Genomic DNA, 23,607 nt, shown 5'->3' on the forward strand with positions numbered 1-23,607 from the left:
GTGAGCATCTGGATGTGCCTGTGCAGAGAGGGTCTCATTCTCCACAAGCCTTTCTGCTGGTGTCTGTGGTGCGTGCATATTTGCAGAGTTGGTCCTGGAACTGGGTCTTCCTGAGGAGAGAAAATCATCTGTCTGTCATTCAAAAATTGTCCTCATTAGGGAGATTTCAGGCTGGCTTCATTTTGGCTCTTCTACTTCCATGATTGATTGATTGACTGATTGATTGATTTACTGAGAAAATAGTATTATGTAGAAAACAGAAAGAACTTTTAAAAAAGTAAATCACTGTAATCTCAACACCCAAGTGAGTGGATGTTTGCCAGTTGCTGCCACCCAACGCCTGGATTTTTACACAGATGTAGACATTTTATTATTGTATCATAAGCATTTTTTCTTGTTGCTACATAGTCTTCATAATGATATTTCATGAAGATATGACAGTTTCATCAAGGGGACTCACCATCCTTCTCTAAACCACTCCCACTGTTTTGAGGCACAACTTCATGAATATCATTTTTTGCTTCTGCTGATTTATTTCCTTGGGGTATATTCCCTAGAGTAGGAATTTTCTGTCAAAGGATAGGAATGTCTGCAGCTTTATTTGTAGATTTTACAGAAATAAATCATTACATCCTTTTTTTGTATGCTAATCCATATTTCATCAAAACATAACTGGTCAAGGATGTGATCAAACATCTGGTGAAGTGTTCCAGACTAGCACTCCAACAGCTCATTAATAAATTCAGCATCTGACCGTGTAATGCCTTTTTGAAACCTGTGATTTCCCCTAATTAATTTCCCCTCTGTGCTTGCCACCCTCCCCCAAAACTTTAAATCCTCCTTCTCTGTACTTCTGGAGGAAACTCTTTCAAAGTCAGTCTTTTCTCAGAAACTCATACTCTGTTTACTTTCTGAGTGGGAGTTATTTGCAAATGTAAAACCAGGACCATATTGTTTGCAGATGCGAGGGGTGCTGCCAGATAATTGAATGTAAAAAGTTGAGGCTTTTAAATCCTTTCTTACAAACCTGGACACAAAAGAATATTTTCTTAGAATTAAAAAAAAAAAAAGCATGGAAATAAAGATTGTGGGATTGGATTTCTAATTCAAACATTTCCCTCTATGTTCAGAGTAGGGATGTTTCAAATCCACGGAAAGTTAGGGGCCTGGAGATGGGAGGGTAGCAGACTAGGAGATAAAACTTTTCATATTCACCATCTAATCCAGAAAAACAAGTGCATATAGAAGTTAGAATAAACGACAGAGCAAAAACTCAATCCCGCTACTGGCATTAACAGTAAGGTTTTTTTACCTTCTCACCAATAATTTCTTGTTCAGCTTTTAATTTTAAATAAGAGTAGCTTAAAAATAATCGAGTTGCCTATCAATATTTGGTAAAGATCCCTCCCCCTTTAGGTGAGTGGTCCAGTTGATAACAGTTGTTAAAAGCCACTAGCTTCTTAGCAGTAAATGCTTTTGTGGAAAAAAATAGAAGAAAATTAGTGTGATTTCTCTTCTGTCTAGCAATGATAAACAAATGAGAGCTTCTCGAACAAACTAGCTTAAACTAGAAGACTGGATTCTTTTTCCAGGTAAAAATTGAAATCTGTAAAGTGAGTTCTGAGGTCCCTCTCTTGCCCGCATGCGCAGCAGCCTCAGCAGCGTTGGGTTCAGTGTGGACCGCGTGTCACGGTGCTCCAGAGCTCTGTGCACGAGGCCTGCTGCTGAGGGTGGTGTCTCCTGCAGCCGGGGTGGAGCTGACCTCACTCACCTGGTGGGAACCCCAGAGCAGCTTCGGAGAGTTGGAGGTGGGGGGACCTCTGGGGGCCGGGGGCCCAGTCCCAGCAGCTCTGCTCGCAGGGTTGTTTTGGGCCAGGTGGGTGGCTCCAGAGCAGAGCAGGAGCGTGTAGCAGGTGGGGGTCCTCATGAGGGCTGAGAGCTTGGCTTCCAGAGGCCCAGCCAGGTTTCGATTTCTGGGGAAGCCAAGGCCTTGTAGGCCAGACAGGTGCAGTGAGGATGGAGAAGTCGATGCACTGAAAGGCGGCACCCCACACCTCTGCCCGTGCGGTACAGCTTGCACACCCCTCCACCGCGGCATATCTGCATGTTCCCTCAAACGTGGCCTTAACTCCATCCGTTGTCTGTATTAGCCTCTGTTGCATCTGGAACATGTGGGGGACCGGCCGAACCCGGATGGAGGTGGAACTCGGAAGTGCTTTGCAGGTAGCTGGAGCTAACCTGGTTACTTGTTTTGTCTTGGAGTCCTGGGCTCTTCCAGAAAGAGACAAGAGGGGGCTTGGCTGGAGTCTCAGGTTCTGTGAAAATTTCAGGCTTGGCAGTCAGGGTGGGGGTGACCTTCTCACCTCCTTTTAAAGCAGCGCTTTAAAAATTAGTTTTATGTTTCTAACAAATGCCCTTTCTGCAGGTCATAGTGCATTTTTCACTCAAATTAACACATTCGGAATGTACTTTGTTTCCCTTTGTGGGAAATTTTGTTTTTTTCTAGAGAAAGGTAAATAATTTATAGATTCTTGTTAGGACTCCAGTCTGAGCTAGTTTGGGGGTTATGGACCAATCGTTTCACTACCGTAAACCTAGATATGGGATTTGGGACTAGTTTCTTCTTTTTCTGTACTTTGTGTCCTCTCAGTGAGTCAGGGACAATAATTCGGGCCTCAGAGGTTATTCCGAGGGTCAGATCAGACGGGGACGAGGCCAGGGCTGTGCTGTGAGTTCTCATAATAGTGGAGCTGTGGCTTCTGACTCCATTTCCGCAGTAGCTTTTTCCCTTCACCCAAATCTAGCACAGGGCTGGCGTGTACAGATTCTTAGTAAATTGTTTTGAACCAAAATTTCTAGGCCAAGGATCCCCACAGGTAAGAAGAAAGGAAAATGTCATCAGGCTGGGTTGGGCCTGAGGAGCAGATCTGAACCCCGTGGGATGGGAGGGGTTGCGGCCAGGGCAGCCGGGGGCTTCCTGGAGCTGATTGGGAGATCTGAGTACAGAAAGCTGCTGCAAGGGCCCTGCCCTCCAATCTTCAAGCTGACTGCTTTTGGCTTTTCTTGATTTGTGTTTGCCAACATCCGTAACAAAGCAGAAACCTGCCACCTTCTTTTCAGAGACCCCCAAGTAAATTGCTCAGTGTTTATGTTTGTTTCTTCTCTCATTCTAAAACCATAGAATTTAATTACCTTGTAAAAACATGTTCTCGAAAATACCACCACCGCTGTCAATTTTTTCAATACGTTGTTTTTTGCTCATTTTTCCATTTTTACTCCTCTCTGCTCTCAAACTCATCCTTATTTTTCCCCCCACCCCCTTTTCTTCCTGGTTCAGAAGTTGGAGGGACTAGTCAAGCTCCGGACAGTTCGCGAAGCGCCGACCGAGTGCGTCTGCCCCCCAGGTAAGCGGACATTCCGTCTTTGCTGGCTCCTGACGTCCCTAGGACTGGCTTCTCTCTTCTGTCTGCTCAGAACTGCCAAGGCCAGTTCTGAGGTCCTCAAGAGGACTGCTTTGGGTTTCAGACTGTCTGTTGTACTGTATGGCTCATCCTGGCAGGTGTGTCACTAGTTGAAAATCCCAGGAAGATTAAATGCCTCAGTTTGATGAGGATGGCAGTATTGCTGGGGGAGCTGAGAAACCACTAGAGATGATTTCTAGTAAAGGCTTAGATACCAGGAAGGTACCATCCTTCCCATCCTAAAGATGGAGAAACAGGCATGAACCATCACACGATATAAACGTTGTGACCCAAGACATTGGCAGGGCAGGGAGTGGAGGTTGATAAATAATCTGGGCAAATCATTTGTTTGTTTTCATTCTTTTGGTGGAGGTAGAGGAAGGGAGCAGGAAACATGGTCTGAATTATTCAAATAATCATGTCTCTCTTCGGTTTTGGTGCTGGAGACCAGGACAGCTGTGGATAGAACCAGGATTTGTTGATTCCTAAGTCATGTGGCTCGAATCCTGGTTCATATCAGGTCTTCCGGTTGTCCTCACGGGAGCTTTGCATGGACAATGATTGAGAATTTAGGTGTGTAGTCTTGGCCCCGGCACAGGCTTAATATTAACCTCTCAGAGGATGATGTGTAAATCGGCAAATGAGCGGAAGGTTGACTCCTCACGGTGCTGGACAAGATGAGAGAACACTGGTGACAGCAGCTGAGCTCAGTGGCCCTTGTCCTTACTGTCACTCTTTCCATTAGCCAAGTTGTCTGGCACTTCCCAATCTACTTCGCTGCTCCAGAGAAACCAAGCTCACTGATAATTCACATCTCAAGGTTGGGAGATGCCTGGAATGTCTGCAAAGGTGAACCTTGAGGTGTGAAGATTAGGTCTCCGGGGGCCCAGCAGGAGAGAGTTTGATGGTTGAGCTTAAGCTAGCTTTTAATAATAGGACCTCCAGATTTTTAATAGGAGGAAAAAAGACATGACAAGTAATGGCATCATTACTTGATCAGGAAGTCAGAAATTGCGATTCAGCGGGGGAAAAAAACCCAGATCCACAAATGCATTTTTGATGATCTGCAAAATGTATCAAATGGAAACAACAACTCTTTTTTCCCTCTTTTTTTTTTCTGAGTGTCGTATGGGTGTAAATTCATATGAGTTATATGGATAAGTACTTTTTAAACAAAGTCACAGAGTATTCGTAAGAGATGAAATCAGTTCCGGGGCTGCATCCAGCATTTTGAAATTTTGAATTCACATAGACTCCAATAAAAGCTATTGGGCTGGAGTTTTTGTTTCAGTTTTTTATCTTTGTAGGCATGATGGATGACTATGTGAACTGGGTTTCTTGCTGTGGGTTGCTGACTGGAAGTCTGAAAATCCCCAGTACAGGTGACAGGTGGATATGAAGGAATAGGCAGTGAGGGGGTACAGAACTCCTGAATAAATCTGAGCCAGGTCCAAACCTTGGTCTGCTGTTTATTAACTATAAGGGTCCTCATCAAAAAATGATGACAATATTGGAGTGGGGTCCGTGGGCTTTTTTGAGGTCATGGGGAAAGTATAGATCAAAGCTCATGACTCAGAAGCAGTCCTGTGTCCTGTTGCCCCTAGAGGGGTCACGAACCACAAAGAGAGGCTCTATGAGGGTATCGGAGAAGACCCATGGAGGCTGAAAGACTGGCCAAAACCCCTAGTCCCACTGACAGAAGGCAGCGACCTCCCTCCTGTGCTCTCTGAGAGGGGCCTGTGCTGCTGCTCTGTGCTGCTGCTATCCCAGGGGCTTGTGGCTGCCACCAAGCCATCTTGGCAGGTGCAGTTGGTGTGGCCAGGCCCCGATGCACATGCATGCCCACTCGAGGTGGAGGACTCGCTTGAGCCTTTTGGACCAGAGCCCTTCACTGATGCAAAACCCTGTCAGTTGGCACATTCTCCCCTGCCATGAAAGGGACAGAGGCCTTTTCTCCAACACTGGAAGCCTTAACTCATTCCCTTTCTCCCAGCTCTGATCTGCCCTGCGGACTCCTGGAGTCCGGACACAGACCGCTCTCTATAGCTTGGGTCCCCATCTGATTTGAGATACCCACAGATCTCCCTGGCCCAGCTCCTTCCCATGCTTGGGAGACAGTGTAATCTTTTGTCAGAACCTAGGACACCGCAGACAGATAAGCGAGGCCAGAGAAGGGGGCGGCTCTTCTGTATGTGTTGCCCATTGTGGAGCTGGCACTCCATGAGGAGGGGCAGGCTGCTGCTCCCGCCACACTCAGTGGCGGGAAGACTGGCAAGGCTGGGCCCTGAAGTAGCCCTGTGACCTTGGACAAAGGAGGGGTCTTTGAGCCTTGCATCCCTCGTCTATAAAATGGTGTAGTGGGTTGAACTGTGTCCCCTGAAAAGATACATCCCAGTTCTAACCTCCCCGTACTTGTAAATGTGGCCTTATTGGAAATAAGGTCTTTGCAGATATAATTAAGTTGAGGATGTCAAGATGAGATCATCCAGGATTTAGGGTGGCCCTAAATCTAATGAGTGTCCTTATAAGAGACAGGACGAGAGATTTGAGACACAGAGACACACAGGGGATAAGGCCGTGGGAAGGCGGGAGCGGAGCTCAGACAAGCCCAGGGCCACCGAGGATTGTTCATTTCCTCTAGTAGCTCCCTTCCTGTTTTTATGCAAATAGCATCGTATGTCGTTGTCCCTGTGTTGCTTTTTTCAGTTCGCCATTTCTCTTTGAGATGGTCTGAATCAGTTCACATACTGGAGAGCGGGTGCTGCCTTGTTTGGGTTAAATGATGGAATCCTGTTTGGCTGTCGGGCTGTCCTGTGAGGGGACCTGACCCGTCACTTGAGTTGTTTCTTGTCCTGTGTTCTCACAGACTGGAGGACAGGAGCCCTCAGTCTATTGGGGGAGGCTACTTCAGAGCAGCAATCCTGGAACCTTACAGGAAGGGCTTTGGCAGGGAGTGGCCCTGAAGCTTGCTCTAGGGGAGAGATTCTGGCAAGACCCCAGGTCTACTGTGCTATGAACAGTCATGACACTGGAGCATCCGAAAGGACAGGTCAGGGCTGGCACCTTGGAATCTGAAAGTCCTGGATTTGAATTTGACTCTGCCACTTGAACAGCCACCATGTGGTCCCATCTTGGACTTCCTGGAGATGTGGGCCACTCTGGTGTCAAAGGTCCTTCCATTAACTGACTCTTTTACTTAGAAGTATCAGAACACTAATTAATGTTCTGGCCATCCCACATTAGTGAAGTGAAAACGGAGAACTTATTAGCTCATGTACCTGGAAATGGAAAGGTCAGAGACAGGGCCGAATTCAGGTGTGTTGGGTTCAGGGGCTCTCTCTCCATCACCCGGCCCTTCTCTGCGCCATTTACAGACAGTATCATCTTGGGGCAGGAAAGTGGCCACCAACAGCTCCTGGGTCGATTGTGTCTTCTCAGCAACCCCAGCAGATAGCACTCCCTTTTCTCAAAAGTCCCAGCATTGGGGAGTGGGGAAGTGTTATGGGCTGAATTATGTCTTCTCTGAAATTCACATGTTGAAGTCCTAACCCCTAGTACCTCAGGATATGACTGTATCTGTAGGAGGGGACTTTACAGAGGTGACTGAGTTATAATGAAGTTGTTAGGGTGAGCCCTAATCAAATATGACTGGCACCTTTAAAAGAAGAGATTAGGACATAGGAATACACAGAGGGAGGAACACGTGAAGACACAGGGAGAAGACGGCCATCGACAAGCAACGGAGAACAGCCTCAGAAGGAACCCACACTGCCAATACCGTGATCTTGGACTGATAGCCCCCAAAACTGTGAGAAAATAGATTCCTGTTGTACTGTGGTACTCTTTTATGGCTGCTCCAGCAAACGAATACAGGGAGCTATTGCTGAAAGGGTAGAGATTTTCTGTTTGGAAAGATGAGAAAGTTCTGGAAATTGGTAGTGGTGATGGTTGAACTACATATGAATGTACTAAATGCCATGGAATTGTGCACTGTTTAATGGTTAAAATGGTAAAAATACATAATTTTGTATGTATTTTACCACAATTAAAAACAAATTCCCAGAAGTGACCCTGATTTTCTTGGCTTGGGGCAGATGCCTATCCATGGGATGCATTGATTGGCCAGATTTGGGTCATGGGAACATTCTAGGAAGGTTAATGTAACCAGAACCATGTGGGCTGAGAATGAGGAAGAGCAGTTACCCAAAGGAATTTTAGGGTGCTGTTCCCAGAAGAAGAGAGAACGATATAGCTAGGCAGACACAAATGAAAGGTAACCACTTCAGCCTTGCTCCAGGGACGATTGATTAGCCATGTCCAGATGGTTCTACTCTGGGGACTGTAGACAGATTCTGTGTTGAACTCAAGTTTTGTCTGCACTTGAAGCACTTGCATCTTCTCCCTCATTTGAACTTGCCTATCAGGCGGTGTGGCCCAGGGATCAACCCAGACCTCCTGCCTGACCTTGAACAAGCAATTTATCCTACGTGCACCCACCTCAGTTTTTCAGCTGTGAAATGAGGTTTCTGATAGTACCTACCTCATAGGATCGTTGCGAGGATGGAATGAGTAAATACATGCAGAGAGTTTAGCCGAAGGGCTGGCTCTGCTTCCCCAGATTTGGCTCACTCAGACCCACTATGCACCTACCACGTGCAGCCTGTTGCCTTCTCTGTTTTCACCGGTGTCAGTCAGGGCTGCCGGAGGGGAGATTCGGAGCTGACCATTGGAGGGAAAGCACAAAGGCTTGCCAGGCATTACTGGCATGTCCTTCTGGGACATTGGTGAGAAAATTATGGCGACGTCACACGTGGGAGTGAGAAAACTATAAGGGAAAAGAGACCGTGTAGCCCACGAACTCCTGTCAGCCACTGATAGCCTCATGCATAGCCCCTCCACACAGCTCACACCAGCATTTAACCAGGCTTGACCTGCCCTGGAAATTCTTAGGAACTTTCCATTACACTGGTGATCCTTCTCATTTCCTTGTTCTGCCTTTTTGTGTCCTCGTATGATATATCAGAGACATTGTGTGTGTGCACCATGCTTGCACTATAGGGCCACTTCCCAGAAATTAATAAACAGATTAATCAAAGTTAGAATTTCACTGCTCTGTGAAAATGTTTGGAATTTTGAACCGAGGAGTGAAACTCTACCTATGAGAGCATGAAGCACTACGTGGAAATGACACGGATCCTGATACAGCCGTTGACGGTGTGTGGAAACATTATAGAGAGGAATGGAAGTGGTAGAAGCTACTCGTTTTCAGCCTGTTTATTCTACTTGTTGGCTTTGGAAAGAGCTAGTGTGAAGGGATAGTGTTTTCCTAGTACTTGGAAGCAAGCAATTGTTATCCCCCTTTCAATTATTTCTTACTTGTAGAATTTTTTAAATGATATATTTTATATGTGTTAGATTCTAGTTGACTTGAGTTTATGGTAAAATTAAGTAGCTTAATGGCAGTTATCCCATCACGTCAGGCTGTACAAAGCTGAAGGAGATAATTTGTGTGTCTGATTTTCAGAGGTGGGGCTAGAATTCTCTGGAGAATGGTCTCAGTTTCTCTTCCACTATTCATAGATATTTGTTCATTCATTCATTCCTCTCTCCCTACCCCATTTTGTGCTTCTCCTGTGGGTGATGTTGACTAAGATTATTAGCGGAATTGCAGATCCAGTTGTTGGAGGATGATGGCACAGATGTGAGAACCATATACACTGAGAATGGGAAGAGTCTGAAAGAAAGTCCTATGGAAACTAAAAAGAGGAAGAGATCACCTCAGATCAGGAGGACCTGGGCGGGGGGAGGATGACGGCCGGGTATGCATTTGAAGACTTCTTAAGGTCGACACCTTAGCCAGCTGGGATGGGGGACACATGTCAGGAGACCTGGCTCCTGAGCAGAAGCAGAGGAGAACTCCAGGGATGGCCATGAGCTCAGTTTGGCTGGAAGGTGGCAGTGGGAGGTAAGGATAGGGCTTGGTTCTGGAGAGATGTGGGTTTATTCCAGGGGACCCAGCTGAAGGAGGCAGTGAACATGTCAGCTTTCAGAGGACCCTAGAAACAGAGTGGAGGATGGGCTGGATCACAGATTGGTTCCAGCAGAGAAGCTCATAGAGAGGGTGCTCAGAGTAGCGACAGTCTTGGCTTGTCTCGTGCCTTGTCCCCTGACCCTAGAACAGTGCCAGGCACATAGAGGAGAGTTGGTAACCGTTTGCTAAGTGACTTCGCTGGAGGAGAGGTCATGAGAACTTGAACGAGGGCCGCGAGATTTGAAGGCAGAGGACAGCTGCCACAGGCCCCAGGCCATGTGGCAGACAGAACTCACAAACAGGATGGATGGGCGTGGGAGGGGACAGAGGTGCCCCAAGCTGCAAGTCTAGGGGAGGGATGATGCCTGAACAGACACAGGAAATCCCCAAAGAGGGATTTGGAAGGGTTGATGGTAAGCGTGGTTTTGGACAGCGGCCTTACCAACCACTTTGTAGACCTGCTGATGAATGGAAGAAAGTAATTAGAAGTCTTCTCTTCAGGCGTCGTCTAGCCACTCAGAATCTATTAATTCTAAAATGTACCGTGTCCTGTAAATAAAAGTCTTGAGGTTTAACTATGTACTTACCGCGTGATTGAGGGATTTTCTTGTGACCACCAGAGGGAGCCCACTATATTCATTAAATTCTATAGAATTCTAAAGGGAATTGAAAAGAAAAAGATAATTAGTATTTTTAAAAATTTACCGGAAAACACAAAAGTTCAAAACAAGGGCAGTGAAATGCAAAGTTCAACATAAATAACAAACACATGGTTAATATTTATGAGCTATAAAGTGTTCTCACAAAAGATTAAGGAAAAGCCAAATATTTTTGTGGAAGAACGGACAAAGGATATGATTAGGGAGTCCCAAAAGAAAAACACAAAGGGTGACACTTTCCTTCGGTGAAAACTTGTAAAACTCCCATTCTGTGCCAGGCACTGCTCTGGGCACCTTAAAAGATGGCCCATGTCATGAATAATTGTAGAAATACCTAGTAGAATGAGATCAGTTTTCAACAATCAGATTAATAAAGTTTAAATGGTTTCAATTGTTAAATTGTTTGAAAAGCACAAACTTCCTCCCCGTGTATTCGCTCCTAGGTTTAGTGTGTAATCTGACAACTGTGCAAAGGTGATGGTGCAGTTATGTTTGTCAGAGCACCGTTCATAGAAGCAAAAACATTGGAAATAACACCCACAGATATTTATAGGGAAAGACAGCCACAATATTTCAATAGTGGGGGAAAACTAATTTTAAAGCAACATAATACCATAGTGTACATAGTGGGTGATTGTATTATGAATATTCTTCATTTTTTTTTTCATTTTCTGAAATTTGCTTACAATGAGTATGCATTGCCGGCATAACCCAGAATAAGTGAAACAGCTAAAAGGTGCTCAACTGAATAATAAAAGATGGTTTCTTGTTTCTGGCCCTGGGCTCTCCGCAGGCCTGTCCAAGTCTATTGCTAGATCATACACCTCTACTGCCCTGCTCTTGAACTGAGCTGGTCTCCCAGGAAAACAGCCCTGTCTGACTTAATGTCCATTGTCCTCTCAGCAGGACACTTGGCACATCACAGGTGCTCCAGAAATGTTTATGTTTAGTAAGTACTATGTTTCTAAAAGATCTTTTAAAACTGAAAAGTGCATTGTGGCTTTTGGTTCACAGAAGCCTATGGGGAGTGACAGAAAGCAGGTCTCCTGAAATAAGAGAGGCTTAGATTTGAGTCCTGGACCTGCCAATAAGAGCTGTGTGACCTTATGCATGTTACTTAACCTCTATGGGCTTCAATTAACTACCCTTTAATAATAGTGCAATAATCCCACACGTAGAATGAAAAATATTTACCATGTTAGGTTTTGGGGGCACAGTGGTGAACATGACAAAGTCTGTGCCCTCATGGAGTTTACATTCCAGGTGTCAGGGGTAGGGTGGAGGAGACAAAACAGGTAAACCAACGAATAAGTAGATAACTGAGAATTGTAATAAGAGCCATGCAGACACAGTCAGGGTGCTTTGGTAGAGAGTTAAAGCGGGGTGCTTATATTAAAGTCTTCTTAGAAATGGAGGTGAGGGGAGGCTCTCTGGGTAGGGGACACTGACATCAAGATCTATGAGAAGAAGCCAGGCACCCAAGGTGCCCAAGGCCCCATGAACAGCGAGCTGATTCTTAGGCAGCCAGGAGGTGGGGGTGTCATCCAGGAACTGGGAAGGGTCAGTGTCTGAAGCAAGCAGGAGAAGGCATGATGAGATAATGTGGGAGAGGTGGGTCAAGTCCATGTGGCCTGTTCCTCTTGGCTGTGGAAGAGTGTATATTTCATCCTCCAAACAATGGGAAATCATTACTGGGCTGAAAATAAAGAAGTGACATTGTCCAGTTTATGTTTTCAAAAGCTCTGGCTGGTGCAGTGTGGAGAGTGGACTTGGAGGAGTGCCTGGGAGGAAAGTAGGGGCCGGGGAAGTGAAGAAACCAGTTACGAAGTCATTGGAATTGTCCGGGCCAGATGTCATCGACGCTTGGACTGAGGGCATGGTGATGGAGGCAATAGAAGGACATGGACAGAGGTGATGTGTATTTTAGAAGCTGCATTGTCTGGACTCGGAGGATGACCGAGTAAGGGGGAATGAGGGAGAAAGAAGATGGGATGACTCCCAGTTTTGGGGCGACACTCAGATTTTTGACTTGGGCAACTAGATAGTACCATTGCTATAACGGGGGTGGAGACCAGGACAGGGAGTTTGTTCAGAACTGTTCGTTTTGACGCGGCTGTGGGACATCTGAGAGGAGGTACCCAGTCAACTCTTGGATTAAATGACACATGAGGGTGGAGGCAGAGGCAAGGGCCTGGCCCAGAGTGGGTGCTCGTCACTGTGTGTTGACTCTGAACAGACCCATGTTGGGGGTGGGGTCATGAAGACAGCAGTGGGCTGTGGTGTTTGCCCCCTTTCTTAGCCCAGAGCCTGACGGGCCACTGTGTTCCTTACTGTATTAGTCAGGATTCTCCAGGGAAACAGAGAGAAAGAGGAGAAAGAGCAAGAAGAGAGAGGGAAGTGGAAAGGAAGAAGGAGAAAGAGAGAAAACGACTGATTTATTTTAAGTAATTGGGTCACTTGAGTCATGTGACTGTGGACACTGGCAAGTCCAGAATCTGCAGGGTAAGTCACAAGCTGCAGGCCTAGGTCCATCAGTGCTCCAGCTTGAGTCCAAAGGCCATCTGCTGGAGAATCCTCTCTCGTTTGGGTGTTTTCTCTTTTCGTTCTATTCAGGCATTCAACTGATTAAGTGAGGCCCACCCATATTATGGAGGGCAATCTGCTATCCTCTAAGTCCACCTATTCGAATGTTAATCTCATCCCCCCAAATCCTCACAGAAACATTCAGAATAATGTTTGACCACATATCTGGGCACCATGGCTCAGCCGAGTTGACATATGAAATTAGTCATCATATTTACCTTCCTCTGTTACTTCTCTCGGGGTCCTTCTCCTTCTCCCTCATCTCTCTCTCCAGTCAGTCAGTTCTTCTGTTCTGTCTCCCGTGTGCCATCCTCCCTCCACCATCCCAGCCACCACTGCCTTCCTCAGATCCTCATTGCCCTTCGTCCCTCCCACGCCTTCCTCAGGATTGGGGCAAAGTGATGTCTGTCTAAAAGCCTTCTATAGTTCTCCGTGACCTTCGGAGTCAAGTGCACAGTCGTGTCTTGGCACTTCTCGCTTCTCAGTCTGATTCCTGCCTTCCTCTCTTGACCCATTTCTCGAATCCTATCGCCTTCCTATGCTCTGTGGGATGACTTCATTTCTCAATTATGCCATCTACTTGGTACCCGTATGTCATCCCTTTGCTTGAAATGTCTCTCCCCTCCTGGCTTTTTACTGGTAGAATCCATATTCATTCCTCACAGTCTAGCTTAAATCTCACATCTTCCAGAAGCCTTTCCCATTTTCCAGGCAGAATTCATTGCCCCTGCACTGTGATCCCACCACACTTTGGGTTCCCCTCAAACAATTCCATGTTGTGGTTGATGTCACTCCCCTTGCCTGTCACTCTCCCACCCCAGCCTGTGAAACCCTGAAATTCCCTCTTCCAGAGTGGGGCCCAGCTCATACCAGACCCTCCAGTGAGTGTTAGAGTGGGGTGAGGGGAAGAAAAGAAACTCTCCTCACTGGGGGAGCAGGTGGAATTCAGCTCATTTTATAAATATGTCTGGGTGATTTGTGAAGTGACAGTCACAGGTCTGTTGGAGGACTGTTACAGAGAAGGGGTAATAAAATCTGTAAAAAGCTGCCACTGCCGACATTGTCCTTGAATTCCACACTGTCCAGGAACCGGGCCACCTGCAGGCTCTCGTCTCATGTGGAAAAGCCCCATGGGGTGTTGGCCCCTTCTTGTTATTAGACTGTACTCCCTTTCAGGTTTTCTCTTGTTTCCCTGACTTCTTGACTTTTTTTCCTTGATCATGTTAGACTTAACTCTGGCCAGCACCTGGCTCTGCTCAGTTCTTGGTTGGCCCCAGGGCAGGTGATTGGAAGTCATTAGCATTTGGTTTGGCACTGCCCAAGATCCCTTCCCTATGAATCATATCCGGTCCTGCCAGCTTGCCTGGAAGTGTACAGGAATGTACACTTCTTGTACATTGTGTTCTAATCCCCAGATCTCCCAAATCGAGCAGAGTTTGGGAGCTGTGTGGACCTGGCACTCCCAGCTGGCTCCCGGGATCGGAAGCCTTGCTTCAGCAACCCCCCCATCTCTTTGTATGTCTTCTCTGTCCTTTGGCCACTGAGACTCTCCATGTTTTCTCCCGAGGCCTCACACAGTCTCGTGTGCTACCCCAAAGCTCGGATGTCCACGGCCTTGAGAGGTGGTGCAGGCCTGCACTGTGTGAACCTGCCGCCCCATCCTCAGCACCGGGTGGCCTCAGCGTGCCTTCCGTCCTCATCCTCATAGGGATGGAGAAGCTGGTGGCGTAGACAGAAAGAGCTGCCCTTGTTAAATGTATAAATAGGATCAGTTGGAACCGAAACACACAGAAATGCCCCCTCTTTTCCTTTATCTTTTAATCTGGCTCACTCCATGCCACTTTGCTGCTTGCGTCGCTCGTGTTCTTGTTTCACGGTCTCTTAGTGTTTACAACCAGCATAGTCCAGCTAGTGGGGAGGCAGCTAGGAGGGCAGAGAGCCAGCCTTGGCCTTGTGGTCTGCCCTGTTGTTCTGGGAGCAGAGGGGAGGGAGGGAGGTCGATGGATGGTGAACAAGGGAGTGTTCTTTGGTCACTAGCAACAGAAATCAACTCAGGCAGATTAAGACAAAGGGTAGGTAGTGGAAGTTGCTGACAGAGGCAGAGCTCGTGCTGCAGAAGACAAGCTGCAGGAAAAGGTGAGCAGCTCAGGAGTGGAGGCCTCCGTGATGTGTCTGTACCAGCTGTTTCATGTGTGTCACTGTGCCCAAGATTCCCAGTCTCACGGGAGATGTCCCACTGGGTGGGCCTGGACCCCACGTCCACCCCTCCACCAGGACTTCCGGGGCAGGGCTGACAGGCGGAGAGAGCACCCCCCACATGGGTGCCAGGATGCTGTGGGGGGCAGGATCTGGTTGGCCCGCCCTTGAATGCCAGTTGCACCACCTGTCAGCTCTGTGAGCTCGGGCACGTTATCTGACTCCTTGTGCATAAAGTGAGAAAACATCATATACCTCATGGCTTTGTTTTCAGGATATACTGAGATAAAAGAGTGTGGAACATTTGTGTCACTGTATCCTCAAAACGTTTTTGGCATACAGTAGGCATCGAATAATGTCTTTTCACTCTAAGGAAAGTCGTTCCCAGGAGGTGAGAGAGAGCTGGACACAGATCATTATTCGAGACTGGTTGGGCGGGCGGCGGGGGGTGGGGAGGCACTTAGTGAGCAAGGCTGGAATGAGGGAGGGGGCGTTTTCCTTTCGTTGCCTTCTCTGCAGAAAAGAATGTCATTTCTGCTTAGATTCTTGGTTCATTTGCTGCCAGAGTCTCCCACGAACCTTCTGGTCAAAGACAGAGAAAGAGCAACTCCTGGCTCCTCTGGGAGCCCTTGACCTTGAGATCCCTTCTGCTGCCTCTCGATGGTCAACAGGCAGCATTTTAAAGCCCCTTTCTTTTGGGTGGTCCTGAGGTTTCCCTCATGGCCCAGCAGGTCTCTTCCTTCTGTCCCCGCTATTCTTTCATTCTTCAGCTCCGCCTTTAGGAATAGGACTGAATGTCACCGAGCTGCCTTCCCTACCAGGTCACGATTTTTGTGACACTAATGGGCTTGAAGAGACTTGTTGTCTGATCATTTCTTCGAAAGTAGCCCCGTGCGGCTCACTCACAGGCCAGCTCAGCAAGAACTTCAAAGCGTTGGAAGCTGAGGCTCAAAGGACAATGGGGCTCACTCAGAAAGAAAGTCCAGCAGACAAAGGACGACCACATGGCCCAGGTCCAGAGAGAGATGCCCACCCCGCCTTGTGCTGCTTTCCGAAAAACGTACCTTTAAAAAAATGTATAGAGGAGACCTGGATGGGCAGGGCAGCAGGTAACTTGGTGGCACAGTTCAGGGAATGCACTCGGGGTGTGCCACCACAGAAGGACTAGACAGTGACTTTACCTCAGAGCGTCACCTCCTGTGAGTAGAACACAGGTGGGGACAAAGGCAGACTGTGCTGGCCCAAATGCTTGCTGACAGCACAGCTGTACACAGACAGAGCTGTGACCGTGGGCTTTGCAGTGCCCTGCAGGGAGGGAGTAGTCTTGGCATTTTCTCTGTGTGTATGTGTGGGTGGTGCTCTAAGAGAACAGGAGGGGCCACCTCCTGAGGAAGGCCAGGAGCAGCTGCCCAGAAGAGACAGTCCCCTTCCTCCCCTGCTACCCCTGAGGCAGAACCTGGGCTTCATTTCCAGGAGGACAAGGTAGTGCCTCCTAGTGCCCCCTCCAATGCCTATTTGCTCCCTAAAGGGTACGTACATCCTGTCTTCTTGACCCCTCCCCCCTGGGGATCCAGGAACTCCACCAGATGAAAGAGGTGGACGGGTCTATCAGGGTCAAGTTCTGCTACCCAGGCACTGGCCTCTTCACCATGTGGGAGGTTGTAGAAAAGGGGGGAAGGTGTATGTGTGGAGGGGAGAGTGCTCGTCGTGGTTGGGGGAGGAGTGGAGAAGTGGGGGAGCGATGCGTGAACCCAGGTGTACCTGCCCTGTTCCTGCTGGGCGCAGGGACTCTGAGCCCCTTAGGCTGGCTGTGCAACAGTTCCAAACCCTTCGGCCAGAATCCCTTGAAAGCTGACTCCATTGGTCTCCACGGCCTAACTTAGGAAATGAGCTGCTCACTTCCTACTTGTGTGTGTCATGGGCTCCTGGTGACCCTATGAACAAGTGATGTCCACAGTGCCCTGTCCTCACCAGCCTGCTCAGCTCCTGTAGACTCATGCCTGTGGCTTCTTTTATGGAGTCGATCCATCTCATATCTGGTCTCCCTCTTTTCCTGTTGCCTTCTATTTTTCCCAGCATTCTTGTCTTTTCCAGAGAATCCTGCCTTCTCATGACGGACCCGAAGCAGGACAGCTTCAGTGGCCATTTCTGCCTCCAGAGATGTTTCAGGCTTAGCTTGCTCTAGGACTCACTTGACCGTCTTTCTGACGGCCCAGGGTCTTCGTTGGAGCTCTCCTCCAACGCCACGTTTCGTACTGATCTATTTTTTCCCTATTGGCCTTCTTCACTATTCAATTTACACATCTGTACATAGGAATTAGGAATATGAGGGTGCACGTGATATTAGCTTTTGTGTCTAACGATGCGTCTTTGCCCTTTGTGATCTTCCTTAATTCTTCCATTGCTGCCTTTCTGAGTCTCAGCCTTCTCTTGATTTTTGGCTTCAGTCTCCATTTGAATGGATGACCAAACCAAGGTAAGCACCATCTTTAACCATTTCAGCGTCTTCATTGTCCGTCAAAGTTGTGTATGTCTGCTGAGGTCATAATCATTGTCTTTCCGATGTTCAGATGCACTTTCTTCTTTCACTTTCATCAGAAGTCATTTCAAGTCAACGTTTTTGCTATTTTCTGCCAGTAAGATGGTGTCATCTGTATATCTTGTTATTGATATTTCTTCCATCAACTTTCACTCCTCCTTCCAGTGCCCCTTTTCCAGTCTTTTATTTTTATAAAATTATTACAAGAAAAGCAAACTGTGCTTAAAATTATCCCACTGTCCCTCTACTCAAAAAAAAAAAAAAACTTAGCTGAAAAGTTAAGAAAAAGTCTGCTGTGTACCTCCACCTCTCCACCTCTGCCATCCCAGGCACTAGATGTAAATATGTGATCACTTTGGTTTGCATTCTGCCCTACCTTTCCTGTGCTACCCACCCTTAAGTTCTTATAGAAATGATATAGTGTGTGGTATTCTGAACCTTTTTCTGTCTTCACAATTTAAAGGTAGCGTCTTCAGTCCAACATGAATGGGCTCCAGGGGCCCATGACCATGCACAAACCACCACACACAGTGACGTGAGGCATTCGGCTGGGGCGGTCCCCACAGTGCTACGGCCTGCCCTCTCCCCCTTTCTTTTTCCTCCCCTGCCTCCTGGACTTTTTCCAGTTTTCCTCCACACCAGTCATTTTCACTTTTTCAAATCATTTTTGTCAATTGGAAAGTCTCTCGTTTTGTTTCCAGCTCCTTCTGATTCTGGCCTTTCTGTCCTTCATCCCCGTCGGCCTCTCTGAAGTCACAGTGACAAGGGGCCCAGCACAGGCGCTTCCATAGGAGGTGGTGGGAAGGCAGTGAAAACGCACACATTTAATGTTCTGTGTCTCTGCAACCATGAATAGCTTTTGTTGCCCCGATGTCAACATAGTACCTTTGATGTCTGCCTCATTATTTGTTGTAACTGATTGTCAAAATAGAACTTATTACAGCCAGAGCATATATCCCAACCTCGAAGCTTGAAGAATTTCCACAGACACAGCACATCTGTGTCCAGGTCAAGAAACAGCACGTGACCTGCCCTCCAGTGACGCCCTCAGCCATGCCAGGGGAATTGCCATTCCAATTTTTCACATGATGGACTAGCTTTGCCTGTTTTGAACTTTACATGGATGGAATCACACAGTGTAGCTTCTCCAGTCCTCAGTTGAGCAGAGCGAGATATAGTCATGTTACTGTGTGTAGTTGAGCATTGTTCCTTTCTTTAATCATTGTGCTGTTGTTGGTCGTTCAGATAGTTTCCAGGTTTGGGGCTATTCTGAGCAGTGCTGCCTCAAGCCATCTTGTATGTGTTTTGGTGAACATATGTATGCATTTCTGTGCATTTGTACCGTACAGCGGAATTGCTGTGCATGAGGTATACAGATGTTAAATTTTAGTAAATACACCTTTCTGAAGAAGATGATAGCCCCACCAAGTGTGGATGTGACTTCCAGAATTCCAGGTGCTCCACATCCTCATCAGCATTGAGTATTTTCTGTCTTTTTCATTCCTGCCATCTTGATGCCTGTACAGGTCTGTGTCTGGACTGCCTGTTCTGTTCCATCGTTCTTTTTTCTATACATAGCCCAGTACCACATTATTTTAATCACCAAAGCTTTAGTTGTGATATCAGAGGGTGTTTTGGGCTTCAGGATCGCCTTGGCTATTCTTGGGCCTTTGCATTTCCACATAAAGTTGATAATCAGGTTTTTTTTCCTAAAAGAAAGTTTGCCAATTTCTATTAGAAAAAAAAAATTGTTGAGACTGAATGAGATTCACTGAATATAGACTTAATTTAGGGAGAAATGACTTCTTGACAATATTGAGGCTTCCAATGTCTGAACATGGAATGTCACTCTCTGCATTTGGGTCTTCTCGAATTTTATTTGATGATATTTTACAGTTTGAATACAGATGTCCTGCACATGTTTTATTAGATTTAGATTTCTTTCTATGAATTTACTGGGTTTTGATGCTATTATAGATAATAACATTTTAGATATCTGCTTTTCTGTTTTTGCTGACAATTTTTTTCATGTTGCACTTGCCACATTCACTTGATAACTCTTAACAGCTTGATCATCTTTTAGATTTTCTAGGTATTTTCTAATATATTGTCTATAGAATTTTATTGGTTTCCTATTCTACTGCCTTTTTTTTTACTCAACTCTTTGCTTTGGCTAAGACCTTCAATAGCACTGAATAGAATTGTCACCAATTCTATAGCAGGTGCCCTGTTTTCATAACTGAAATGACCACTGCTTTAGGTTTCTGTAGATATTAATCAGATTAAAGACGTTTTCTTTTTAAGTTTGCTGAGAGTCTTTTTAAAAAGTTATGATTGGGTGTTAAAACTTGTCAAATGGTGTTTCTTCATTCATGAGATAGTTCTCCCTTTTTTAGATTTTAGGAGGTTAACTACTCTTGCATTCTTGGATTAAATCCCACTTGGGTGAGATATTTTATTTTGATATCTTGCTATGTTCAATTTGCTAACATTTTGTTTAGGGATTTTGCATTTGTCTTCATAAGGAGATGGTCTGTAAATTCCTTTCATCTCTCATCGGGTTTTGCTTATCAAGGTTATGCTGGACTTATAAAATGATTTTGGAAATATTTGCCTGTTTCTGTTCCCTGGAATTATTAAGGTAAGATTTAGTGTTGCCTCTTTCTTAAATGTTTGGAAGAAGTCACTAAAAAAAAACATCCATACCCAGGATTTTCTTTAGGTTTTAAATAATTAATTCAATTGTTGTAATAGCCATAGAAATCTGCCTCATTATTTTTTATGGGAGCTTCATTAAGATAGAATTCATATACCATATAATTCATCTATTTAAAGTATACGATTCAGTGGTTTTTAGTATATGCACAGAGTTGTGCAACCATCACCATAACCATTTTTAGAACATCTTTATCGCCCCACACAGAAACCATGTACCCATTTAGCCATCATCTTCCAATTCCTCTATCACTCCCAGCCCCTGACAACCACTCATCTACTTTCTGTCTCTCTCTATTTGCCTATTCTGGGCATTTCATATAAATGGAATCATGACTGTGTGGTCTTTTGTGTCTGGCTTCTTTCACTCAGTATAACGTTGTCTAGGTTCATCCATGTTGCGGACTGTACCAGTACTTCATTCCTTTTTATGACTGAATAATATTCTGTTGTACGGACAGACTACATTTTGTTTTTCCATTCATCCATTGATGGACGTTTGGGATTCCATCATTTGGCTGTTATGAATAAAGCTGCAGTGAATGTTCGTGTATGCGTTTTTGTGGGAACTTATGTTTTCATTTCTCTTGGTCATGTACTTAGAAGTGGAATTGCTGACTCATATGCTTCATTATTTTTTATTGCTAAACCATAATATGGATATACCGAAGTAAATTTAACAACTATGTTACTGATGGTCATTTAGATGTTTTCTTTTTAGCCATTAAGCAATGCCCCAGGCAGTGCTACTCAAACTGTGGTTTTTGAATGGGTGCCGGCTCTTGTTATGGGTCTATAACAAGATTAGGAGAGAAATTGAGAGTGTTTGGAAACTTTTATAGCCATTTAACTGGTAATTTTATGTCCGTTGAATCTAATAATAAAAAAATAGGCTAGTATCTTATGTTTTGAGTTTTTTTAAATTTCATTTTTCTACTACTTTATTTGATTGTATTTCACAGAATATAATTTCTGGAAGTTAGAACAAAAAAATAACTCCACAGTTAGGTAGCACACCTCCTGTTCATGTGTGTTTCTATGGGAGTCGTCCCTACAAGTGGAGCTGGTGGACAGAGGCTACACTCTGACAAGTGAACACGCCATCTGGGACCAGTTTCTGACAAGGGAGGAGATGCTTCCCATGTCCAGTTCCTTGGCACTGATGACGAGGATGAGTTGTGATACAATGAACAGATAAACAGAAGGTAGCACATCCATACGATGGACTATTATTCAGCCTTAAAAAGGAAGGAAATTCTGACACATGCTGCAATGTGGATGAACCTGGAGGACATTGTGTTAAGTGAAAAGAGCCAGTCACAACAGGACAAAGCTGCGTGATTCTATTTATATGAGGCCCTTAGAGTAGTCAAATTCACAGGGACAGAAAGTACAATGGTGGTTGCCAATAGTGTGGGAGGGGAAATGGAAAGTTGCTTAATCAGTACAGAGTTTCAGCGTGGATGATGAAAATGTTCTGGAGATGGGTGGAGGTGATAGATGCACGACGATGTGAATGCACTTAGTGCCTCCGAACTGTACGCTTAAAAATGGTTAACATGAGGGAGAGACTAGAACTCCTGCTCTCTCCACAGCTTTGCTGTGTGCTCATGTGGCTGAGAGAACAGGAGTTCTTCTAGTCCCTTCCTCTTCTTATAAGGATACTAATCCCATCACGAGGCTCCACTCTCATGACTTCATACAAACCTGAGCACCTCCAAATATCATCACGTTGGGGTTAGGACTTCAACAGAAATTTCAGGGGACACAAGCATTCAGTCCATGGCACCCATTCTCTCGTATGTGGCCTTGGACAAGTACCTTCAATACCTTGAGACTCACTTTCCTCATCTGTAAAACGGGGACGACAATAGTTGCCTCACTTTTATGAGGTGACTGTATTACCTGAGAAATGTCACACGCAGACACCTCTGTAAACTGCATCTTGGGAGCTTAGACTTGGCAGGGATCAGCCTGAGTGTGTGTTTCCACAGCTTTTTTCTCAGGGCATCTTGGGGCCCTTTTGACTGAATGTAGGTGGCATTAGGTGGAAGGGCACTCCTGCTGCTCCATCTCTGCAAGGTGCCTTCTAAAAGGCCATTTCCACTCCCATGTTTTTTAGATTAAGGCAGTGAGCCACACCCAGGGACGGATATCAGAGATTCCTCCAAAGACCTGATTGTTTTTAAAGGGATAAACTAAATCACTACCGGGTAAACAGACTCAGCAGAAAATGTCCCTGCCACAAAATCCCCAGTCGGAGCCCTCAGTTTCTCAATTCTGCACAGGGGTGATCTTGGGCCTTGGCTGGGATAGAACCCAAAGAGGGGATCCCAGGCAAACCTCACTCACATCAGCAGATGACGCACCTCAGCCAGGCTTCATGCTTATGGGTGTACGGGGTGCGGTCATGCCCTTCTGCTGGGGGGTCTCACCATTCTGGTTGTCAGTTAGGGGTGCTATGTAATTTGTGCAGTCACACCTCTGAGGGCTTGGGCCACCCATGGTGAGTCTGGTGTAGTACCTCAGTGACTGCAGCCCAGGCACCTTTGATCCTTTTCTGGCCAGAGGGAGCATGCTGGATGCCAGGGTCAGCTTACAGGGCTGAGAATGGGCGAGGACCAGCTTCTGTGAATAGACGGGCAATGCTGGCAGCAAGCTTGGCAGTGAGAAGCTCTCTCAGGTTGGCCTCTAGAGTTATAGTTTGGTAACAAAATAAATTGGAAACACCACAGTAGGACTTTGAATCCAGTGCCGTCTGAGAGACAGTGTGTCAGGCACACATTTGGCTGCAGATGATAGAAACCATAACTTAACTGTATTTTCCCTGGATGCTAATTCCAGAGGTGGGCAGTCCAGGCTAGCATGGCTTCTTAGGGATGTTTCTGGAACCAGGATCTTTTTATGTTTCCATCCCTCCATCCTTGGTGGCAGACTTTCATCTTCACAGAGAGGTCAGGAGGCAGGGGTTGGAATGAGGCCCAGGCAGGGGATGCAAAGAGCACTAGACTTGCCATCAGGAGATCTGAGTCCCCGTCCCACTCTGGGTCACCTTGGGGGCAAGTCACATCCATCTCCTGGACTTTTTCTCACCTGTCGACTGTGTGAGTTGAACTATTTTATCTCTTCCATTTTGTTCCAGTTATCTATGGCTGTGTTACAAACTACTATTAAAACTTTGTAGCTTAAAGTGCTTATTTTGCCCACGAATCTGCCATTTTGGCAGGACTGGGTAAGGACAATTGGTCTCTACTTCACTCAGTGTGGGTTGGGAGGCTGGGATCATCCAAAGGCTCACTCCATGTCTGGCAGGGGATGCTAGCAGGTGTCCGGGACCTCACCTGGGATCTGCACCTGGATTTCCATGTGGCTGCTTGACTTCTACACTGGGTAGTAAGGATGTCCCAAGGGAGAGCCAGTGGG

The 23,607-nt window shown here is 46.1% G+C and overlaps 1 protein-coding gene across 7 annotated transcripts in view; it reads left to right on the top strand.

Moving 5' to 3' along the window:
* COL23A1 (collagen type XXIII alpha 1 chain) overlaps positions 1-23,607 on the top strand; it is a 299,079-nt gene that overhangs the window by 14,227 nt on the left and 261,245 nt on the right. For all 7 annotated transcript variants that reach the window (XM_023531838.1, XM_023531840.1, XM_023531841.1 and 4 more), the window contains exon 2: positions 3,338-3,404. In XM_023531838.1, the coding sequence (XP_023387606.1) occupies positions 3,338-3,404 (67 nt within the window). The remainder of the gene's footprint in view (positions 1-3,337; positions 3,405-23,607) is intronic.

Source organism: Pteropus vampyrus, unplaced genomic scaffold, assembly GCF_000151845.1.
Source record: "Pteropus vampyrus isolate Shadow unplaced genomic scaffold, Pvam_2.0 Scaffold74, whole genome shotgun sequence".
Taxonomy (NCBI): Eukaryota; Metazoa; Chordata; class Mammalia; order Chiroptera; family Pteropodidae; genus Pteropus; species Pteropus vampyrus.